This window comes from Neoarius graeffei, chromosome 6 (genome assembly GCF_027579695.1).
Source record: "Neoarius graeffei isolate fNeoGra1 chromosome 6, fNeoGra1.pri, whole genome shotgun sequence".
In the NCBI taxonomy this organism is placed as follows: Eukaryota; Metazoa; Chordata; class Actinopteri; order Siluriformes; family Ariidae; genus Neoarius; species Neoarius graeffei.
The window spans coordinates 8,632,539-8,654,488 of NC_083574.1; the positions used below are offsets into that span (position 1 = coordinate 8,632,539).

At 42.6% G+C, this 21,950-nt stretch overlaps 1 protein-coding gene across 1 annotated transcript in view; it reads right to left on the bottom strand.

Moving 5' to 3' along the window:
• iqsec3b (IQ motif and Sec7 domain ArfGEF 3b) overlaps nucleotides 1–21,950 on the bottom strand; it is a 127,155-nt gene that overhangs the window by 4,713 nt on the left and 100,492 nt on the right. The window contains exons 6-11 of the mRNA XM_060923264.1: nucleotides 19,197–19,358; nucleotides 16,686–16,808; nucleotides 13,142–13,308; nucleotides 8,933–9,072; nucleotides 8,172–8,297; nucleotides 6–105 (exon numbers count right to left, since the gene is read on the bottom strand). Of these exons, the coding sequence (XP_060779247.1) occupies nucleotides 6–105; nucleotides 8,172–8,297; nucleotides 8,933–9,072; nucleotides 13,142–13,308; nucleotides 16,686–16,808; nucleotides 19,197–19,358 (818 nt within the window). The remainder of the gene's footprint in view (nucleotides 1–5; nucleotides 106–8,171; nucleotides 8,298–8,932; nucleotides 9,073–13,141; nucleotides 13,309–16,685; nucleotides 16,809–19,196; nucleotides 19,359–21,950) is intronic.

Here is a 21,950-nt window from a genome sequence, read left to right on the forward strand (position 1 = left end):
CTTACGCTCATTTTCAAACGTGTGGAACTGCATCCCCAGCAGACCCATGGCTTTACAGAATACATATGTCGCTGTACTCTTCTTCTTCGGACACAGCTTCAGTATCTACCAACACACATGACACACTCTTAATCCATGCAACTGTGTGTTTACGGCTCAGGGTGTAAATGGACCTGGTATCTACTGTAACACACATAATGTATGTACTGTGTGTTAGAACATACTTACCAAGTCGACCGATTCACGCGGTAGTCTACCACTTTTGACAGATGAATACCGCCTACCGATTTCAGTTCTAAAAACTACCGCATTACAAAATAATCAGTAAACACTGTTGGAGTCGCTCTTCTGATCTCACTTCAGCTGTTTTTGGCGCATGGGATACAAGTATATAGCGTCAAATAGTCATATTAAAGCTAGACTGCCTTTCAGATTTTTCAAGTGTAGGTCATAAAAAGAACTTTCCCGATTTTTGTTTAGTGGACTGAAAGCTACTGAATTCGAATCACAGACTTCCAATTTTATTCATTTTTTAAAAAACAGAACAATTAATGAATTTAAGGCCACATGGCCCTAAATTCTCCATTATTTTTTCCTGCTTCACCATGACCCAATTCAAGATACTACATCATGCATGACGTGGTGGGCTTTCCCCATTGGTGCAAGGCATTGTGGGATACAAATTTGAAACAGGAGAGAAAAATGGAGGAAGCGAATGAAACGTCAAAGATCGACTACAGTAATGGAAAGCAAGAAGAAAAGACGTTATGTTATATACGAAGGAAAGGAAACACAGAACCAAACCAATAAATATCGGCGCTCAGTGAGCGCCTCAGTGTGATCAGCTGTTCGTTTAGCGACAGAATGATGGAACTGTCAGTGCACGCTCAAAGGTAAACCTGTAGATGGCAGTAACGCAACACTGTGGATGCCAGCTGCCGTAAAACCCAAAAGAAGAAGAAGGAGGTAAACCTGCGCATGCGCACACACACACACACGGACTTCCTCTGTCTGCTTGACTGCAGGAAGCGAGCGATTTCATGCACATTATTTGCTTTAATCCCCTCAAATTAAATAACTTCCCAGCCACAGAATGGCCTGATATTTTGTCAGATATTACAGAAATAAACATATATCACAATGAGCACATTTCAGAGGGAACTAAATTTCACCGATTTTATGAAATCGAAAGGACGTCTCGCTTTAAGTGAAGCTGAGCCAATGGAATGGTGCGATAATGATGTTGAATCTAAATTGTATCGCACCATTCTATTGGTTCTCGTTATGGTTCTAGCCAATCAGCAATGAGGTCACGTGTTACAACAAATTGCACCAGTATGTGTAAAAACCAAACACACTCTGGTGACCACGAACCAGATGCTCACCTCGCCTCAGTGCTTTGATGCATGAATAATCCAACGACCAAATCGCCTTGAACTTCTTGTCATAGTGAGTCTTCTTTTTTTCATCGGTGTTTTCATTATTCATGATCACCAGAGCATTTCTGGGTTTTACACATACTGGTGCAGTTTGTTGGAACATGTGACCTCATTGCCGATTGGCTAGAACCATAACGAGAACCAATGGAATGGCATGATAATGATGTTGAATCTAAATTGCAACGCTCTATTGTATCGCACCATTCCATTGGCTCTCATTATGGTTCTAGCCAACTGGCAATCAGGTCACATGTGACAACAAATCGTGCCAGTATATGTTAAAACCAAGCACACTCTGGTGATCACGAACAATGAAAACTCTGATGGAAAAAAAAAGACTCACTATGACGACAAGTTCAAGGCGACATGGTTGTTGGATCATCATTGTATCAAAGCAATAATCCATGTATCGGAATGCAATAATTTACAAATCTCAAAAACTGATATTGTATTCAAAATAGAACATAGACAACATATCAAATGTCGAAAGTGAGACATTTTGAAATTTCATGCCAAATATTGGCTCATTTGAAATTTCATGACAGCCACACATCTCAAAAAAGTTGGGACAGGGGCAATAAGAGGCTGGAAAAGTTAAAGGTACAAAAAAGGAACAGCTGGAGGACCAAATTGCAACTCATTAGGTCAATTGGCAATAGGTCATTAACATGACTGGGTATAAAAAGAGCATCTTGGAGTGGCAGCGGCTCTCAAAGATAGGAAGAGGATCACCAATCCCCCTAATTCTGCGCCGACAAATAGTGGAGCAATATCAGAAAGGAGTTCGACAGTGTAAAATTGCAAAGAGTTTGAACATATCATCATCTACAGTGCATAATATCATCAAAAGATTCAGAGAATTTGGAAGAATCTCTGTGCGTAAGGGTCAAGGCCGGAAAACCATACTGGGTGCCCGTGATCTTCGGGCCCTTAGACGGCACTGCATCACATACAGGCATGCTTCTGTATTGGAAATCACAAAATGGGCTCAGGAATATTTCCAGAGAACATTATCTGTTAACACAATTCACCGTGCCATCCGCCGTTGCCAGCTAAAACTCTATAGTTCAAAGAAGAAGCCGTATCTAAACATGATCCAGAAGCGCAGACGTCTTCTCTGGGCCAAGGCTCATTTAAAATGGACTGTGGCAAAGTGGAAAACTGTTCTGTGGTCAGACGAATCAAAATTTGAAGTTCTTTATGGAAATCAGGGACGCCGTGTCATTCGGACTAAAGAGGAGAAGGACGACCCAAGTTGTTATCAGCGCTCAGTTCAGAAGCCTGCATCTCTGATGGTATGGGGTTGCATTAGTGCGTGTGGCATGGGCAGCTTACACATCTGGAAAGACACCATCAGTGCTGAAAGGTATATCCAGGTTCTAGAGCAACATATGCTCCCATCCAGACGACGTCTCTTTCAGGGAAGACCTTGCATTTTCCAACGTGACAATGCCAAACCACATACTGCGTCAATTACAGCATCATGGCTGCGTAGAAGAAGGGTCCGGGTACTGAACTGGCCAGCCTGCAGTCCAGATCTTTCACCCATAGAAAACATTTGGTGCATCATAAAACGGAAGATACGACAAAAAAGACCTAAGACAGTTGAGCAACTAGAATCCTACATTAGACAAGAATGGGTTAACATTCCTATCCCTAAACTTGAGCAACTTGTCTCCTCAGTCCCCAGACGTTTACAGACTGTTGTAAAGAGAAAAGGGGATGTCTCACAGTGGTAAACATGGCCTTGTCCCAACTTTTTTGAGATGTGTTGTTATCATGAAATTTAAAATCACCTAATTTTTCTCTTTAAATGATACATTTTCTCAGTTTAAACATTTGATATGTCATCTATGTTCTATTCTGAATAAAATATGGAATTTTGAAACTTCCACATCATTGCATTCCGTTTTTATTTACAATTTGTACTTTGTCCCAACTTTTTTGGAATCGGGGTTGTAAATAGTTCAGGATGTCGTAGTGTTCCAAATCCGGTAGCTGGTTTGCTGTCTACTTTTCAAGTGGAATAAATACATTTGTGGGTAAATAAAGGAGAACAAGCCTTTATTTTTATCACATCCCTCCTCTACATTTAACACAGAGAGAGAGAGAGAGAGAGAGAGAGAGAGAGAGAGAGAGAGCATGCGCACAGCGGGCAGAATAAATAAATACGTTTGTGGGTAAATTCTATGGACCTGTGATGCCTGCTGGAAGAGAAGAGCAGAGAGGATTGAGAATCGAGTGGCTGTGGTTTGTTTACACCCGATACTAAAACTTGTAGCATCCTAGCAACCATTGCAAAGACACGTGCAAAAAGCCCAGAAATTCCTCTTTACCCAGGCATAAACGATACAGGATTTATCTTGTAGTGTCCCGATCCCCAGATCTATAACCCAGCCACATATAAAAAGTTGTATGCCTCCATGCTCTTCCAGGTTCACGTCTGTGTGTCCGTGTAGAACAATGTCTGCAGCACCAGGTAGTTTGAAATGTCGAGGAACTCAATGGATGGATAATTTTCCAACTCATAATGAATGAATAATTTTATTTAAAGACGATAAATTGATCAGCAGAGCTGGTGGGCTCGTGCATGTACAGCACGGGCGATTGCTCTAAGACAACGAGGGAGGCTCAGCCTCCTCTAAAAATGACGAACATCGTGTAGGATGACTTGCGCTAGGCTTATGTTATAGTCGGCCTTATAACATTGCTATTTCAGATCCAGAATCATAGAAATATATGTGCTCAACCCACTACAGTGCGAAATCATTCCCTTATAACTTTAATGTGTGCGTGAGTTTTTCCCCCTCGTGACAGCGCGATGCAGCGCAGCCTCAGTGGACTTCAATGGCATTTGGGAGCGATGCGCTTTTCAATCTCAAAATGCAAGACGATTATTGGACAAATACTGCGAAAACGCCCGCCCACCGGACTCCCAGCCTCACATGGGAGGGACATGGCAAAGCTTTCTGCGAGGAGACTGGTGATTGGTGAAAGCGGCCGGATATTTTCTTTGATTGACAGCTCGTTTCAACTCTAGACAGGCAGCGGTGAATTTCAGTTCAGTCCCATGCGGATTCGCAAGTGCTGTGGTGTATTGTAAGAGATCAGCTTACATTTCGATTTCATTCATTACATACGGTTTCTACCAGCTTTTTTAGTTTGTATATATTTTCATTGTAAATAAAGTGTAAATATAGTGTTGTCAAGTTTGCTATCTTAGTTCCAGAAATTTCGTTTATTTGAGTGATTGAACTTGAGGGGGCTAGTCAGCTAGCAAGAAAGCTGCGCACAGATGCCAAGCATTGCTGATTTAATTTTGGCGAAGCCATTTGCCAGTCTTCCTTTCGAGGAAAAAATTAAAATTAAAGAGCAGGGTAGACCAAAGCCTCAAATTGACTTGGTGAAAAAGGTAGTGAATAATACTCGTTCCTTTCAGCTCTCCTGGTACGAGAAAGTGAATTGGCTAACAGCAAGTGACCCACATCAACAACAGTAAATAGGCTACTTTAGTAATATGTCATGGATGGACCAAAAATATAGAATCTATTTAAAATGTTTATGCTGAGTATATTATATTGGAATATATATTTCTCTGGATATGAATTAAACACAGCTACAATTTGGAAAACATTTTTAAACAAAAACACAGCCGAGAACACTTCACACTACAGACCTGGATTAAAAGTGAAGGGTTATCAAAATTGTCAATAAAACATTTCTCAGTCAAAATAAGTAAAATATAGGGAAAGTGTCATTGAATGAAATGTGTGGCACCCAGCTCTATGTTTGGCTCCCCAAGGTCAGTGCTTGTGCCTATTCCAGAACACTCTGCTGTTACTGCTGAGGTTCCTGACAAAGAGCTGCTTTCAATAATGATCAATTTTTAAACAACATGCCACAATTTTTAAATTTAAAATGTTAAAATATACCCCCCCAACACCACCATCATGTATATTGGACAGTAGGCTAATGGGCCAAAAGAACCTGTTATTTCACAGTTTGTGACGCTTCCAACAATCAGCCAGATCAGAGGCAAGAGTATGGGCAAAATTGATGTTTTTTCTTTTAAAATCTGGAAATATCATAACCGACCAGCCTCCCCTGTTTGAAAGACTACCAGCCACCACTGATGTACAGATACAAATAATTACAAAAACAAAATTGTAAAACTATAGAAATCTGAGGCGTATGATGCGTTGCCGCAGCGTAACTGTTTTGTTGCTTTCGTTGGCATGGCATTTCGTTCTTACGTATGAAGCTGCTGCTGCGTACCTGCGACGTTCACAAGCGGGTATAAAATGGGGCCCCACGCAGCATTCGTTGTCATTTGTTACAGTCAAGAAAGCATCATGCCAGCGAAGAAGTCAGGACCCAAGAAGGGCAAGGGAAGAGGGAAGACATCAGCCGCATCCACCCAGCCAGCCCCGGACGCACCTTCATCAGACACATGCCAACTTAAGCGTTCGCACGGCGTAATAGGTGTTCGAGCAACGTTCCCACTTTGTCACTGTTGCGTAGCTTTTGTTTTTATGGCGTACACATGATGTATGTGTGACGTATCAAAGCTGCTACGTATGCGCTACGGATTTTTAAGTGGCGTACAAGGAGATCGTGTTAGAGTATTAGCTACATAAACTGGCAATGCTGTGACGTTCCTTTCTTACTGCCACGTATCCTGGTACACCGTACATATGCAAGGCTGAAACGCCAATGTGTGAACCAAGCATAACAGGGAGTGATGTTGCATCCATTTATTACTTTCTAATAGAATAGTTGAGCCAAAATAATTGGGGGTCTCTTTTTAATGGGCCCCGACTCGTTACAAGTATGAATAGGTGGGCCTCAAAGTAGAAAAGGTTCAGAACCCCTGCCTTAGGTCATTCCTTAGACTTTCCATCAGAGGTGGACAGTAACAAAGTACATTTACGCGAGTACTGTACTTAAGTACACTTTTTGAGTATCTGTACTTGACGTGAGTATTTTTTTTTTATTTTGGAAACTTATGGCTTTATCTTCATTACATTTGAAAGACAAACATCATACTTTTCACCCCACGACATTTACATCAAGGTCCTCGTTACTTGTTACTATGAAGCAGTGGATGTTTTTTCTTTTCTAAAACGCGATTAATTTTTTCACAGGCGACACTGAGACAGCCGATCAGTAATCACTAGGGTCACGTCATGTCCATGGGCTGGATAAAATCAAGATCAATGATTTCTCCACAGTTTTATTTAACACGATCAGTTGATGGCAGAATGGAAGGAGGCGGCTCTTCTGGAGAATGCACGCACACCCGTCGCCATACCTAGAACCCATGTTTCAGTTTTCTGCAAGGATTAAAGAGTCATTTCATTTTAAATGTTTGCTTTGTTTGCCTAAAACGAACCACATCACGGCCTACAAAAACTTGCCGTCCAACCTACGGAAGCATATTGAGGTATGTAAACGTTTTATTCCAAGAGAAAGCTTGCAGTGAAGTTGTGTGTGCTTTTAGAGTTAGTGATAACTTTTAGAGTTAGTGATAACGTTGCAATAGCTATGCAGTCTGGTTAGTCAAATGACTTTCTATGGATTTGCCCGCCAAGTTGCCGTAGCCTTGTCCACGGCTAACGTTTACACATAGCTAGTTAACTTGGACACTGTTAGTTAGCATGTAAAAACGGAGTTACGCTAACATGAATAACATTAACTTACCTAATCTTGCCAAATAAACAAAATGTAGAAATCTTTCTTTTCTAGTAGCGTTAGCTACCCAATATGATTTCGAGTTTGAAAAGAGTTTGCTAGCATGCCAGGTGGAGCTTCACTGACTAGCTAGCTTAACATTAAACCACCATGATGGCACAGCATGTGTTAATTTTGTGAATTCACAAAATAATCCAGTCGGTTGCTTCAGAGGCATTAGGTTTTGTAAGTCTTGTGACAATAATACAACAATGTGTTTAACAGAAGTTGTACTTTTAATATTTAAGTATTTTTAAGTACTTCAGTACTTTAACTTAAGTAAAAATTTGACTGGACAACTTTCACTTGTATCGGACAGAGGTGGACGAAGTCCCCAACTTCATTACTTAAGTCAAAGTACAGATCCCGCTGGTCAAATGTTACTCCGACACAAGTGAAAGTTCATTCATTTCATTATCTCTAGCCGCTTTATCCTGTCCTACAGGGTCGCAGGCAAGCTGGAGCCTATCCCAGCTGACTACGGGCGAAAGGCGGGGTACACCCTGGACAAGTCGCCAGGTCGTCACAGGCCTGACACATAGACACAGACAACCATTCACACTCACACCTACGGTCAATTTAGAGTCACCAGTTAACCTAACCTGCATGTCTTTGGACTGTGGGGGAAACCGGAGCACCCGGAGGAAACCCACGCGGACACGGGGAGAACATGCAAACTCCGCACACAAAGGCCCTCGCCGGCCCCGGGGCTCGAACCCGGACCTTCTTGCTGTGAGGCGACAGCGCTAACCACTACACCACCGTGCCGCCCCTACTTAAGTACAGTACTCAAGTAAATGTACTTCGTTACTGTCTACTTCTGGTATCGGAGTAACATTTGACCAGTGGGATCTGTACTTTGACTTAAGTAATGAAGTTGGGTACTTGGTCCAACTCTGCTTTCCATTTGGTTTAGATTTCGGTGTAACATTGCATTCAGTAGAAGGTCCTCATAAGGATAGTAAGACAAACATGATGTGTTTGTACACCAGAGTTACCCACCACGATGAGGTCATTAAAAAGGAACACCTCTCTCTGATGGGCTGCTTGTTTTTGTGGCTTGTTCACGTCGCTGACTTCGTACAGACGACTGCAGCACACCAGCCTCCGATGAGGCACAGACAGGATCTGAGAGAGAGAGAAATAAAGAAGGACAAATCTCCACTTCAGAGGACGTACATGTTTAAACTCGGAGGGTTTGATGAAAAGCTTGCATCACTCGCACCATACTCGGATACACTGAGTTCAGTTTTGAGATGCAGTCGTGAGTCATAACTTCACGCTGAAAGACTGCTGCGTTTGTGTTTCCTGAAAATGACAATTAATCAAATCTCTTTCCTTCTGTCATTCCATCTGGCTTTCTCATTCATAAAAAAATCAAATACATAAATATACTCTACAGGTCACTGAGAAACCCGATCTTCCCACAGATTTGGAAATTGTTTATTATTTAACACTTAAAGGTGCCATTTGTGATGCTTAAACATATTTCTAAACATGTAATAATCACATCATTTCTCAGACACCTTCACAAACTGACTGGCTCTACTGTTGTGCAATAAATCTGAGGACCTTTCTGTAAATCACTTCTGTGATGTCGTTGGCATCCTCAATAAAGATCATTTAAAAAAAAAAAAAAGGCTTCTGTTTTAATTTTTCTTCCGGCCCTGAAATTGGCTCCACCCCTGAACTAAAACAGAGCTGCTCAATTTCTATGGGTCACATGAATCTGTATTGTGTTCCTGATTGGACGGTTGACTCACTGTCTTCATTCCCTGAATGTTCTGCTCCACCCTGGTGACGTAGGTCACGTGGTCCTCGTTGGAGCGGAGCTCGCGTTGTTGGATGCGCTCATAAATGCCAGACACCATCTCCCGCGGAATATCCGCTCCGTCGTCCACCCCTGAGAGAACCAGAGTAAAGTAGGGATTAGTGTGCACTCTTGTGTGTGTGTGTGTGTGTGTGTGAGAAAGAGAAAGAGAGAGCGAGAGAGCGAGAGAGGATGGCACACTCTGTGTGGATATAAATACTGTAGAAACACATTTAGACTGATGCATCATGACATGGTGTATCGCGATGCTAAAATGTGGAAAGCAGCATTCTGTTAATTGTTCATCTAATGCAGCCGCACTGTTTGAACACCAGAAGTCCGAATACATAGAGAGCACGCTGGTCACGTGATCACATTCTTCTGCACCATTACCAGAAATCAGCTGCACTGGTGAAGTAATCAATAACCCCACATCACAGCAACTGAAATGCATTAGAGGTGATATGGTTAAAGAGCACGTCACATGCTGTAACTAATCCATGATTGACGAGCTCCTAGCCCCACCCCCTTTGTTTGTACTATTAGTTTCCATGGGAAAAGCCCAGTTCCAGGTTTTTGGTGTCAAGACTTGTAGTGTTTTGAGGAAAAAGGACCAGACGGGGAAATCGGTTTCTGATTAATTCTGCTTGCAGGATGCTAATTGGTAGCTAAAAGCTTCATTACGCGTCTGGCTGGTTGATGAATGTGAGGTACACGGAGAATTTGTGTCAGTTTGATTTTTATGTATTTACGTATATCTTTAAGGCGATCGCACAGGTAATAGTGTCTATTCTGAAACACGCACACACACTTTTTCTTTGCTCCGACCTGTACTGTTGTTATTCAACAGTTTTGAATCAATGTGTCATATCCTGCATAGCATTCTCTCTCTGTCTGTCTGTCTCTCTCACTTTCTGTCTGTCTGTCTCTCTCTCTTTCACTCTCTCGCTGTCTCTCTCTCTTTTTCTGTCTGTCTCTCTCTCTGTCTCTTTTTCTGTCTTTCTTTTTGTCTGTCTCTCTCTCTCTGCCTGTCTGTCTCTCTCTCTTGCTCTGCCTCTCTCTTTTTCTGTCTGTCTGTCTCACTCTTTCTCTGTCTCTCTCTCTGTCTTTCTGTCTCTCTTTTTCTCTCTGTCTGTCTCTCTTTTTCTCTCCCTTTTGCTGTCTGTCTCTCTCTCTCTCTGCCTGTCTGTCTCTCTCTCTCGCTCTGCCTCTCTCTTTCTGTCTGTCTCTCTCTTTTTCTGTCTGTCTGTCTGTCTGTCTCACTCTTTCTCTGTCTCTCTCTGTCTTTCTGTCTCTCTTTTTCTCTCTGTCTGTCTCTTTCTCTCTCTTTTGCTGTCTGTCTCTCTCTTTGCCTGTCTGTCTCTCTCTGCCTCTCTCTTTCTGTCTGTCTCTCTCTTTTTCTCTGTCTGTCTCTCTTTTTCTCTCTCTTTTGCTGTCTGTCTCTCTCTTCTGTATGTCTGTCTATCTGTCTGTTTCTCTCACTCTCTGTCTCTCTCTTTTTCTCTCTCTCTCTCTCTCTCTTCATTTGGTGCACAGATAAGAGAGCTGCACTGACATCCTGGATTGTACACAGTGTCTTTTTCTTTTTTTTTTATCATCATCATCATCATACCTGCCTTAAAGGTGCGGTTTGAAATGTTAATGCTTTGCAATCGCAATGCAAACACTTGACAAACTTGCATAACTAATCCCTTTTTGTATTTTAAATCTCATCTCATCTCATTATCTGTAGCCGCTTTATCCTTCTACAGGGTCGCAGGCAAGCTGGAGCCTATCCCAGCTGACTACGGGCGAAAGGCGGGGTACACCCTGGACAAGTCACCAGGTCATCGCAGGGCTGACACATAGACACAGACAACCATTCACACTCACATTCACACCTACGGTCAATTTAGAGTCACCAGTTAACCTAACCTGCATGTCTTTGGACTGTGGGGGAAACCGGAGCACCCGGAGGAAATCCACGCGGACACAGGGAGAACATGCAAACTCCGCACAGAAAGGCCCTCGCCGGCCCCGGGGCTCGAACCCGGACCTTCTTGCTGTGAGGCGACAGCACTAACCACTACACCACCATGCCGCCTGTATTTTAAATCATCAGTTGCCTTTTAAGGAAAAGGGGTGGGGTTAAGCTGCACAGTTCTGTCTAAAGGTAGAGATAATTTCAGGGCCAGAAAATTATGCAAATAGCATACGCATGAAATGATGAAAATGGCAAGATCTATTACATGGCAATCACATACTCACCAGCCACTATAATAGGAACTTGCTGTTGATTCTAAGGTTCCTGTTCTTGGCTGCAGGACTGGAACCCAGTGTTATGAGTTACTATATCCTTCCTGGCAGCTTGAATCTGTCCATTTTCCCCTGACCTCTCTAACCCTAGGCTGACACTTGCACGACTTTTGGCCACGATTTTGTCGTGGCAAGTCGTGTCATTTTGGGGCACGAACTGGGAGGCTCCCGCACTGTTCACGACTAGTTCACGCATAGTTCACGACAAGTTCACGAATGCGTGCCCGTCCACATTCACGAACTGGCACGACGAGTTCACGCATAGTTTGCGCATAGTTTACGCACTTCCCGCATTGGCACGACGAGTTTGCGCAATTCGGACGGTGTCGTGCCGACTTGGGCACGCCTGTGTCATGCACAACCTCATCCTCATCAGATACCCACACGCAATTTCAGAAGTGGACCGCGAAGATCCGGACACACATGATCTGATCCCTGGTGGATGGAGGACTGACCGACACCTGCAGGGGCTGCTGCCTCTAACCGGCCATCATACCCAGAAGGATGCAAAGGATCAGCGAGACTACCTGTCACATTACTCCATGTCCCCTGCTGGTGCTGTCCCTTGGCAAGAAAGAATGGTAGTAGCTTCATGAGCTGCATCCACAGTTGTTCCATTTTTGAAATAAAAGAAACGAAACTCCCCCCCCCAAAAAAAAGTCATGAAGGAATAGAAAATAAAAGACATTAAAGAAAAAAGCAAGAAAAAAAATTGCGAATGGCAAGAAGTGTCCGGGAAGCCCTATATATACCCCCGCACCGACGCGAGCGCCACTGTCGCGCAGTAGTCGTGAACTGCTCGTGAACTCGTCGTGAACTGCTCGTGCCATGCGCAAACTGTTCGTGAAGTGCGTAAACTAGTCGTGAACTGCTTGTGCCATCAATGCGTGACCGTGTCAGTGGGAAGGCACGGCCACGCTGCGACGCGCACCAATTCGTGAACATGTCGTGAACTACTCGTGAACTCGACGTGAGCTGTTCGTGAACTATTCATGGCAGTTCGTGACAGTCGTGGCATGGCGTGCACTTCCACGCACTGGCACGCATCCTCCCGCATCGTCCTGACGAGTTCACGACGAGATCACGAACAGTTTGCGCATAGTTCACGACCCGGTCGCGAAATTTTGTCGTGACCAAAATTTTGAACATTTCAAAATTCTCGTCCCGACATGGCACGCAGTCACGACGGGTTTACGCACACTTCACGCCAGTTTACGACTAGTTTGCGCACTGGCACGACTCGAGTCGTGCCAATGCGTGCCACGGAATCGTGCAAGTGTCAGCCTAGCCTTATCAACAAGGCGTTTGTTTCCACCCACAGAACTGTCACTCACTCAACTCAGTGTTTTTTGTGTTTCGCACCATTCTGTCTAAAATCTAGAGACTGTTGTTTGTGTGTGAAAACCCCAGGAGGAGATCAGCAGTTTCTGAAATACTCAAACCAAAAATACTCAGCTGGCTCAAACCAACACCCATGCCACAGTGAAAGAAAGAAAGAAAGAAAGAAAGAAAGAAAGAAAGAAAGAAAGAAAGAAAGAAAGAAAGAAAGAAAGAAAGAAAGAAAGAAAGCCACACTTCACTGTGAGATCACAATTTTTCCCCTCCTGATGTGTGAACACTGTGAACATGAACTGAAGCTCTTGATTTGTACCGTATCTGCATGATTTACTGCTTTTTATGATTTTGGCTGATTAGAGAACTGCAGAAAACAGCAGGTGGATGTAGGGGTGTTCCTAATAAAGTGCCCAGTGAGTGTATGAACCACATTTTTGTTTATATTTCTGGCATCTCTGAAATCAGATGCCTAGAGACACTTAAATATTACAGATTCTCTCTTTAGCAGTGATGAGAATCAAAGTGAAATCACCTCGGAGGTTGCGGATAAAGTCCTCAAGGAGCATCTTGCGCTCGGGTTTGATGTTCGGGCTGTACATGTCGGTGTTGAGGAGGACGATGGCGAAGGCCAGGATGAAGATGGTGTCGGGGTTGTGGAACTGCTGCACTACATCAGGGTTACACATACAGTACCTCTGACTATGAGAGAGAGAGAGAGAGAGAGAGAGATGAAAGGAAAAATGAGTGCATGACAAGGTATGACAGAGACGGATGAGAGAGCAGAAAAAAGAAACAAGAGTGAAGGGCAGCGATGGTGCACTTAGCCTGCCTCATGCCTCGAGCTTTGTATTTCTTTCTCTTTTTTTTTTGTCCATTAAGGCTGTTTGGTTCAGAGTAACCCTTAGAGGACTTTCATTCTTCAAAAGTCATGACCTTTTCTGTGCAGGCGTTATAAAATTCTAAATTTATGGGTGCAGAAAATTTACTGTTAAGGATTTTTAGAAATTAAGCTCCCGGGATAAAAATAAGACCAGACTAATACTTCATCATGTCTTCCATCATGGGAAAGTCTTCAGGACTGAGATTTTTATGCTTTCTCACTAATATGACAAGCTGCGTTTTTCCGTCTTATTAACGTCAGGGGAAAGTAAGGGGCGCGTTTAAGGTTGTTATACCATCAGTGACAGGACAGGAACTAACTTGGGTTATGGAAGACGCGACAATTTTGCTGTGATATGCCAGGATGTGCTGTTATAGGAAATTATTATACATCCAGGACACTTTTTCGATGGAATAAAAACGTGTTCTATTCCCTCCTAGCAGGTTTCATTTATTTGGTTTGATAGCATGCAATATTGTGAGCCTATCGCAAACATATTGCTTATCCTATGTGTATTATGTGACTCTACCCAATGGAGAATGAGCGTGCAATATTGTTACGATATTGCACGTCATCAAGACAACATACTGTAACATCACCTGTTGGAGCTCATTCGAATATCCAATGACGAAACTTTTCTGCTGCGCATGCGCAGAATTATTTCTTTGCCCGCCGGGAAATAGAGAAGACAAGGCTAATCCAGTGCTACTGCTAGGATTAGCTATGCTATAATTAAGCACTAAATAAATAAACTGAAAATTGAAACTAAAGACGCGACCAAAACTTCATTAGATATTTTTCACGCATATTTACAAGAGAAAAACATACCAACGGACATTGAAAAACTGGAAAAGAGACAAGTTGGAGATGGAAAACTTCCGTATTAGTGAGCGACTGTGACAATTTGTAAACAAACATGGCCAGCTGCCAGGTTTGCTTCATAAGAAACGGAAGATTTTGAGAGAATTTTGGCTGCCAGGTCACTCCATTTATGTGTAACTGTTGATGTTGATTTTAAAAGTAACGGAGTAAATTACACGGGTAAGCTAGTGTTGGCCTTCGCTCACACTATTGATGAATGCTACACCAGCTGGAAGGTGACTGGACTGCTGCGCTAACAGCACCGAGTTGCAGGTAAGCTAGCATTGGTCTTTGCTAACACTACTAATGAATGCTACACCAGCTGGAAGGTAACTGCACTGCCACGCTAACAGTGCCAACTTGCAGGTAAGCTAGCGCTGGGCTTTGAGAATGCTGATATGAAGAGAGTGTGTATGTATAATAATACAACCCCGATTCCAAAAAAGTTGGGACAAAGTACAAATTGTAAATAAAAACGGAATGCAATGATGTGGAAGTTTCAAAATTCCATATTTTATTCAGAATAGAACATAGATGACATATCAAATGTTTAAACTGAGAAAATGTATCATTTAAAGAGAAAAATTAGGTGATTTTAAATTTCATGACAACAACACATCTCAAAAAAGTTGGGACAAGGCCATGTTTCCCACTGTGAGACATCCCCTTTTCTCTTTACAACAGTCTGTAAACGTCTGGGGACTGAGGAGACAAGTTGCTCAAGTTTAGGGATAGGAATGTTAACCCATTCTTGTCTAATGTAGGATTCTAGTTGCTCAACTGTCTTAGGTCTTTTTTGTCATATCTTCCGTTTTATGATGCGCCAAATGTTTTCTATGGGTGAAAGATCTGGACTGCAGGCTGGCCAGTTCAGTACCCGGACCCTTCTTCTACGCAGCCATGATGCTGTGATTGATGCAGTATGTGGTTTGGCATTGTCATGTTGGAAAATGCAAGGTCTTCCCTGAAAGAGACATCGTCTGGATGGGAGCATATGTTGCTCTAGAACCTGGATATACCTTTCAGCATTGATGGTGTCTTTCCAGATGTGTAAGCTGCCCATGCCACACGCACTAATGCAACCCCATACCATCAGAGATGCAGGCTTCTGAACTGAGCGCTGATAACAACTTGGGTCGTCCTTCTCCTCTTTAGTCCGAATGACACGGCGTCCCTGATTTCCATAAAGAACTTCAAATTTTGATTCGTCTGACCACAGAACAGTTTTCCACTTTGCCACAGTCTATTTTAAATGAGCCTTGGCCCAGAGAAGACGTCTGTGCTTCTGGATCGTGTTTAGATACGGCTTCTTCTTTGAACTACAGAGTTTTAGCTGGCAACGGCGGATGGCACGGTGAATTGTGTTAACAGATAATGTTCTCTGGAAATATTCCTGAGCCCATTTTGTGATTTCCAATACAGAAGCATGCCTGTATGTGATGCAGTGCCGTCTAAGGGCCCGAAGACCACGGGCACCCAGTATGGTTTTCCGGCCTTGACCCTTACGCACAGAGATTCTTCCAGATTCTCTGAATCTTTTGATGATATTATGCACTGTAGATGATGATATGTTCAAACTCTTTGCAATTTTACACTGTCGAACTCCTTTCTGATATTGCTCCACTATTTGTCGGCGCAGAATTAGGGGGATTGGTGATCCTCTTCCCATCTTTACTTCTGAGAGCCGCTGCCACTCCAAGATGCTCTTTTTATACCCAGTCATGTTAATGACCTATTGCCAATTGACCTAATGAGTTGCAATTTGGTCCTCCAGCTGTTCCTTTTTTGTACCTTTAACTTTTCCAGCCTCTTATTGCCCCTGTCCCAACTTTTTTGAGATGTGTTGCTGTCATGAAATTTCAAATGAGCCAATATTTGGCATGAAATTTCAAAATATCTCACTTTCGACATTTGATATGTTGTCTATGTTCTATTGTGAATACAATATCAGTTTTTGAGATTTGTAAATTATTGCATTCTGTTTTTATTTACAATTCGTACTTTGTCCCAACTTTTTTGGAATTGGGGTTGTAATATTGGCTGGTGTTTTTTGTGGTATATCAGATTCCATTTAGCTACTCGTCTTCGACTCATTCAATATTATGCTAGCTGAATGGAATATATCTGATATACCACTCAACACCAGCCAGTATTATTTAATCAATCAATGTTGGGGTGGTATCAGTAACTCTCTGATCATTTCCCTGTAACATCAAGTATTATTTTTCTTTCTTTCTTATCTTTTTATCTATTCTATTTCATTTTTCTGATAATTTCTCTTATTTATAACAGAATATATAGAAGTTTTTTTTGTCTGTGTGTGTGCATTTCTCACCTAAATGCCTCGATGAGCCTCTCCACCTTCTGAGCCTCTCCTTGTACCCGAACATGAGCTTGAAACTTCCGGAGAGCTTCGTCCAGCTCCAGCAAGGAGAAATCCATCTCATCCACCACACAGCTGCGAGACAGACAATACACTGAAATGTGTTTTTATGGTTTTCATCATAAATAAAGCCTGTGGAGATACTCCGGGATTCACAGCGCCGCGCTGAGCTTTAGAACTGGACTTAAAGTCTAAACCCCTCCAGGGCCTCAGGATATCAGGAATCAGGGTTGAGAAGTTCGTCAGAGTGACTCCCCCCACATCGCCTTTATAAATGCTTTATTTATTAAAGGTGATGTAAAGAAGGAAAGACTGAAGCAAAGTGTTCACATGTTAAAGGAAAAGGAAATGAGGAATTTAAAAAAAATTAAGTAAAGAAAGAATGAAGGACAGAAAGAAAAACAGGAGGAAGCAAAAGAAAAAGAAATAGTTAAAGGAATTAAAGGAAGTAAAAAAATAGGAAAAAGGTAAAAGAAAGAAAGAGGAACAACAAAAGGTAAGAAAAAAGGTAGAAGCAAAAGGTAAAGAAGCAAAAAGGTAAAAGAAAGAACAGGACTAGCAAAAAGGTGAAGAAAGAAAGAAAGAAAGAAAGAAAGAAAGAAAGAAAGAAAGAAAGAGATTAAGATGAGAAAAAGATGAGAGAGAGAATGTGAAAACAGAAAGAAAGAGGACAATGAGAATAAAAGAAAAAAGATGTGTTTAAGGGCTGTTTCTGTAAAGTTACTTGCACTCGTCTCATCTCATTATCTCTAGCCGCTTTATCCTGTTCTACAGGGTCGCAGGCAAGCTGGATCCTATCCCAGCTGACTACGGGCGAAAGGCGGGGTACACCCTGGACAAGTCACCAGGTCATCACAGGGCTGACACATAGACACAGACAACCATTCACACTCACTTTCACACCTATGGTCAATTTAGAGTCACCAGTTAACCTAACCTGCATGTCTTTGGACTATGGGGGAAACCGGAGCACCCGGAGGAAACCCACGCGGACACGGGGAGAACATGCAAACTCCACACAGAAAGGCCCTCGCCGGCCACGGGGCTCGAACCCGGACCTTCTTGCTGTGAGGCGACGGCGCTAACCACTACACCACTGTACTGCCCTGTTACTTGCACTATAAATAACAAATTCTTTTTATATCTATCTCTCACTATAAGGGTGCTGTCTCTCCATATCGCTATCTCTCTGTATTCCCGTTTCTCTCTCTCTCCATATTGCTGTCTCTCCATATCGCTGTCTTTCTGTCTCTCCATATCGCTGTCTCTCCATATGACTGTCTCTCTGTCTCTCTGTATCGCTGTCTCTCTGTCTCCCTGTATTGCTGTTTGTCCGTATCGCTGTCTCTCAGTATGACTGTCTCTGTCTCACTGTCTCTCCGTATCACCGTCTCTCCATATTGCTGTCTCTCAGTATCACTGTCTTTCTGTCTCTCCGTATCGCTGTCTCCCTGTATCGCTGTTTGTCCATATCACTGTCTCTCTGTATTACTGTCTCCCTGTATCGCTGTTTCTCTGTATCGCTGTCTTCCCATATGACTGGCTCGCCGTATTGCTCTCTCTCTGTATCACTATATCTCTGTATGGCTGTCTCTCCATATCACTATCTCTCTGTATCAATGTCTCTCCATATTACTGTCTCTCGGTATCGCTGTCTCTCCGCATCCATGTCTCTCCATATCACTGTCTATCTCTGTATCGCGGTCTCTCCGTATTGCTCTTTGTCTGTATCACTGTCTCTCAGTATGACTGTCTCACTGTCTCTCCGTATCACCGTCTCTCCATATTGCTGTCTCTCAGTATCACTGTCTTTCTGTCTCTCCGTATCGCTGTCTCCCTGTATCGCTGTTTGTCCATATCACTGTCTCTCTATATTACTGTCTCCCCGTATCGCTGTTTCTCTGTATCGCTGTCTTCCCATATGACTGGCTCGCCGTATTGCTCTCTCTCTGTATCACTATCTCTCCGTATGGCTGTCTCTCCATATCACTATCTCTCTGTATCAATGTCTCTCCATATTACTGTCTCTCGGTATCGCTGTCTCTCCGCATCCATGTCTCTCCATATCACTGTATCGCGGTCTCTCCGTATTGCTGTTTGTCCACATTGCTGTCTCTCCATATTGCAGTCTCTCTCCGCATCACTGTCTCTCTCTATCGCTGTCTCACTGTATCGCTGTCTCTCCGTATTGCTTTCTCACTGTATCGCTGTCTCTCCATATCATCTTATACAGACACTGAAACCTGTCACTTGATCATTTACTTTTACAGACAGCCTGCTAATGACCGAGATATTGCTCCTGTTTTGAAGAAGATCTCAAGATAAAAAAAAACAAAACAAAAACCAATACTTAAAGAAACCATGAAGGGCTTTGGGTCGATTCCATCTTACAATAACTCTCCTGAAATCTGAAATTAAATTGTTAACTTTTTTTTTCAGTTTAGAAATGTACAGTCCACTCACTCAAGAACATCTCTGTTGAACTGTCTCTTGCTGTTGCCCAGAAACTCTCCAATCATCTGGCGACTTAAGCCCTTCCTCTGCAGCAGGAAGTGAGCCACGCCTATGGCCGTGTCAGGAATGAAACCTCGCGAGATCAGAAACTGGATGCCCTTGTCTGGGTTTCTGCACACAAAGCAAAGTGGGTCAGAACACTGAGTGTGTAGTTAGTCACGCTTCAACTGAGCAGCTCAATCCTTTGAGGTTTCACCGGGTGTGTATGCAGTAGGCTAAGAGATGGAGATGTTCTGCACATCATACTGTCAGATATCAGCATTACTTAGCATTCTGTTTCACAAAAAAGCTAGTGTGCTGGACAGAAAAAAAAATAAAAGAAATGCAATACACAGACGGTATTGTTCTTCATTTGTGACAGGAGGACAACGCACCACACTGAAAAGCAAGCCTTCACTGCATGTGTAACTTGGATTGCTTGATCTGATCGATGTAAACCAAGTAAGAATTAAATGTTGACTTTGGGTCAGAAGTGAAGCATTATGGGTTGCGCTATGTTTCACTTTCATCAGTGTGCTGCAGTCGTGCCACACTGAAATGCAATCATCGTCAGGAAAGCATCACTGCCTGTGTATTGCACTTCACCTGTTGCGATTTTTTTGCCTCTCAAAACCAGGTGTAAATTAGGACCATGTAGAGTAGTGATGTGTCTTTCGTCTTTCGCAAATGAGACAACCTTGATGTATACGAGCCTTTCTTTCTTTCTTTCTTTCTTTCTTTCTTTCTTTCTTTCTTTCTTTCTTTTCTTTCTTTCTACATGTAATCAGTGACATTAGTTATTCATTCGGTCATTCATCTTCAGTAACCACCTAAATGCTTCCACAGAAACCTCTTGAGCTGTTCATTTGTGTGAATGGTGTGAATGCAGAGATGCGCGTGTGTGTGACTCAGCTGTATGAATGACACAAACGTATTAGGGAAGGCAATCAGTTATCAGGATAAATAGAAATAAATCTTCATAATGAGGCACAAACCATGCAGACGTATGGTAGTAACAGTGCAGGAATGCTGAAGGCATCAGTTAGAGTTTCAGCCACAGTTACAGGAAGAAGGACAATCAGTGGTCAAAACACTGCAAACTTTGTCCCATTTATAGGAAAAAAATGGTAAAGAGCTGTTTAGAAGTTGAAAGATTCAGTTCATGGGTGGCACGGTGGTTCTGGGTTCGAGCCCAGTGTTCGATGGGAGCCTTTCTGTGTAGAGTTTGCATGTTCTTCTCGTGTCTACATGGGTTTCCTCCGGGTGCTCCGGTTTCCCCCACAGTCCAAAGACATGCAGGTTAGGCTAACTGGTGACTCTAAATTGACCGTAGGTGTGAATGTGAATGTGAGTGTGAGAGTCCGCTTGGCGTGCGCGCTGTCCAGAACGCACCTGAGAGTCTATCTGATGCACGCGCTAAGGCACGCAGGTGTGACACTCTTGTACAAAATTAGTACAAAAATTAATGTAGATATAAATATCTTATGCCAAATTATTATGGCATGTTACAAAAAATAAAGAAAAAATCCTCATCTCCAATTCAAGAGTCCGAATGCAGTTAATGCACGAGTCCGAGTCATCAGTGCTCAAGTCGAAGCCGAGTCACGAGTCCTTAAAATTAGGGCATGAGTCGGACTCGAGTCCAAGTCCTGGATTCAAGTACTACAAGCCTGTCACAGACTATATTAGCTTGAGTTGCCAGGGTGAAGTTTTTCCATAAAATTGGGCTACTTTTGAACTTCTGCGGTGGATTGATTTTGAATTTATTTTTTTCTTTTCTTTACTTATAAAAATGTGTATTATTACAAGACCATTTCAGGAGACTGCTTATTCATTGGAATACCTTTTGTTCTGTCAATCTGGCAACCCTATTCCTATCTCATATATATATATATATATATATATATCATCTCATTATCTCTAGCCGCTTTATCCTTCTACAGGGTCGCAGGCAAGCTGGAGCCTATCCCAGCTGACTACGGGCGAAAGGCGGGGTACACCCTGGACAAGTCGCCAGGTCATCACAGGGCTGACACATAGACACAGACAACCATTCACACTCACATTCACACCTACGGTCAATTTAGAGTCACCAGTTAACCTAACCTGCATGTCTTTGGACTGTGGGGGAAACCGGAGCACCCGGAGGAAACCCACGCGGACATGGGGAGAACATGCAAACTCCGCACAGAAAGGCCCTCGCCGGCCCCGGGGCTCGAACCCAGGACCTTCTTGCTGTGAGGCGACAGCGCTAACCACTACACCACCATGCATATATATATATATATATATATATATATATATATACATATATATATATAATCACTAACAGACTGACAAAACAAAGAAATGTAAAGAAATAATAAAGAAATTCCATTAAAGGATCAACAAAAAACTTTAATGTGGTTAATTACATACTTGCATATGACATATTCTTTACGTAGGAATGTTTTCATTAAAATATCTAAAGGCACCTCAGCCATATTCATTCACTTGTTCTGAAGCTCTTCTGAGGCTTTATTTCATAAAATAAATTCGTATTTAGTGTCGGTTTAGCACTAAATTTCCTTATTAGTCACAATATCTGACACATTCCGAGCATATTTCAGCCACCTTTTGAGCTGCATCTCCTCACATACAAACATCTGGCCCAAAGAAAGCAAAGCACGAGGTTGATTAAAATACTTGTAATTCCAGAGCTCAGATTTTCAGACAAGGGTGATG